At 56.4% G+C, this 2,500-nt stretch overlaps 1 protein-coding gene across 3 annotated transcripts in view; it reads left to right on the top strand.

Annotated features, from left to right (window-relative positions):
* Positions 1-2,500, top strand: part of LOC143036769 (protein kinase C-binding protein NELL1-like) — a 458,642-nt gene that overhangs the window by 441,736 nt on the left and 14,406 nt on the right. Inside the window, exon 14 of one of the 3 annotated variants that reach the window (XM_076204496.1) lies at positions 1,184-1,245. The exons of the other annotated variants lie outside the window; for them this stretch is intronic. Within the exon in view, the coding sequence (XP_076060611.1) occupies positions 1,184-1,245 (62 nt within the window). The remainder of the gene's footprint in view (positions 1-1,183; positions 1,246-2,500) is intronic. 3 annotated transcript variants of the gene reach the window in all.

The raw sequence follows: 2,500 nt of genomic DNA, 5'->3' as shown, positions 1-2,500 counted from the left end.
CTGTCTGCTCCCTCCCCCTGTCTGCTCCCTCCCCCTGTCTGCTCCCTCCCCCTGTCTGCTCCCTCCCCCTGTCTGCTCCCTCCCCCTGTCTGCTCCCTCCCCCTGTCTGCTCCCTCCCCCTGTCTGCTCCCTCCCCCTGTCCGCCCTCTCCCCCTATCCGCTCCCTCCTCCGCTTTTCGATCTCCCATCACCGCTGTCACCCCCTTTGCTCTCCCTTATTCGTTCTCTCCTCCTCCTCCTCCTCCTACCTCCTCAGCCATCACTAAATTGCTCCTGACCTGCCCTACGAACTGGCCCCACTCCACCCCACCCCACCCCACCCACTGTATCCGTCCACCTTTCCCGTCCCCTCTTGAAGCCCCTCGGGCCCCCTCTCCCTCCCCCATTTCAGCTCCTCTTCTTCCCCATTTCAGCTCCTCTTCTTCCCCATTTCAGCTCCTCTTCTTCCCCATTTCTCCTCACCCCTCCCCGCTCCTTCCCAACACTCTCACTAGCAGCCCCTCACACCAGCTGCCCATCCCTCCCCACCCCACACTTGCTTCAGCTGCCCACCTCTCACACCAGCTGCCCATCCCTCCCCACCCCACACTTGCTTCAGCTGCCCACCCCTCCCCCACCTCTCACACCAGCTGCCCACCTCCTCCCCCCACAATAGCCTTCACACCTCCTCTCATCCCAAATTTCGTCCCCCGTACCCAACCCCCACTCGCTCACCCCCCCCCATACATTCTATCCCAATCTTTTCCACACCTCCCAACTTTCGTCCCTCATCCCGACTTTATCCCCATCTCCTTACCCTACCCATCCCCGCCCCCCGCCCCCAGTCCCCCGCCCCCAGTCCCCCGCCCCCAGTCCCCCGCCCCCAGTCCCCCTCCCCCAGTCCCCCGCCCCCAGTCCCCCGCCCCCAGTCCCCCGTCCCCAGTCCCCCGTCCCCAGTCCCCCGCCCCCAGTCCCCCGTCCCAGTCCCTTGTCCCAGTCCCCCGCCCCCAGTCCCCCGCCCCAGTCCCCCGCCCCCAGTACCCCGTCTCAGTCCCCTGTCCCAGTCCCCCGTCCCAGTCCCCCGCCCCCAGTCCCCAGTTGGGCCCAGTCCCCCGTCCCAGTCCCCCGCCCCCACTCCCCCGCCCCCAGTCCCCCTTCCCACACGTGACGACGTGTTGAAGTATAGCCGGGGTCCCGCTTGCAGATGCCGTATTGTGAAGCTGACGGTTCGAGCCCTGGTTGGAGCGGCACTGACTCGCTCCATCGGTAACCTACCCATTGCCTCCTTTTGCACGACTGGCTGGCTGGCTGAACTGGATGGATGGATGGATGGATGGATTGCTTAAAGCGGGGATGGCGGCCTGTAGACGTAGACAAGAACGTCCGGTAGACGTCTAATTTCTGTCACACTTTTCCACCACCACCACCACCACCACCATCACCACCACCTCTTCTACCACCTGCTGCTTCTCTTACCTTCACCTTCACCTTCTCCGCTGCTTTCCCTATCCGATTTTCCTCCGTCTTGGTCTAGGCATAAACTTTTTGTTTGGGGTTTGTTTCTTATCACTGTGCTTGAAATGTTTGTCCTCTCCCATCCCCCTGCTTCTACCTTCCCTCCCTCCTCTTCCTCCTCCTCCTCCTCCAAACCACTTTTGCCATTTCCTTTCCGTAGGAGTCTCGGTACTGTATCTAGTTTAAGCCTTGGGTTTGTTCTTGTACATTTTCACCTTTACCTGCTTTTCCTCCTCCTCCTCCTCCTCCTCCTCCTCTACCACAGCCCCTTCCTGCTACTTTTCCTCCTCCTCCTCCTACTCCTCTTCCTCCTCCACCAAAACCTCTTCCTGTTACTCTTCCTCCTCCTTTTCCTCTTCTCTTCCTCCTCCTCCTCTGCCTCATTCATGAAAGATTTTCTTCTTCAAGAATATCAGACTTCTGTTCTTGTGATGTCTTGGAGCTTAACACTTCATCTGTTCATACTCTCCTGGTCTCGTCTTCCCCATATCTTGAATTCGTGCCTTCAACTCTGCTGATAATTAATTCATTTTTTATCTTCTTTTTACTTTTAAAAAGTATTCTAGTTATTGTTGCCAGCAGCCTGTAACTGGCAAAACTTGTACTCTATTTATTTTTTCAGAAGTTTTCGTTGAATTATGGAAACGACCTTTGCCCACTAAAGGCCCAATCTCAGTTTTGCCATCTCATACAATACACCTTGATATTCCTCCCTCCTCCTCCTCCCTCTTCCCTCCTCCTCCTTCCTCCTCCTCCCTCTTCCCTCCTCCTCCCTCTTCCCTCCTCCTCCTTCATCCCTCCTCCTCCTTCATCCCTCCTCCTCCTTCATCCTACTCCTCCTCCTTCATCCTCTTTCTCTTTCCCTCTTTCTCTTTCCCTCTTTTCCTACTCTTCCTCTTCTTCCTCCTCTTTCTCCTCTTCCTATCCAGTACTCATCAATACCAAAAAATGATTCCAGGAAAATATAGCGTTAATAAGTAAATATAACTAATCAAAATCTGGAAAT

Source organism: Oratosquilla oratoria, chromosome 2, assembly GCF_046742065.1.
Source record: "Oratosquilla oratoria isolate Oo_2021 chromosome 2, ASM4674206v1, whole genome shotgun sequence".
Lineage (NCBI taxonomy): Eukaryota > Metazoa > Arthropoda > Malacostraca > Stomatopoda > Squillidae > Oratosquilla > Oratosquilla oratoria.
Note: the sequence above shows the minus strand (reverse complement) of the source record. Positions and strands in the feature narration are given on the sequence as shown.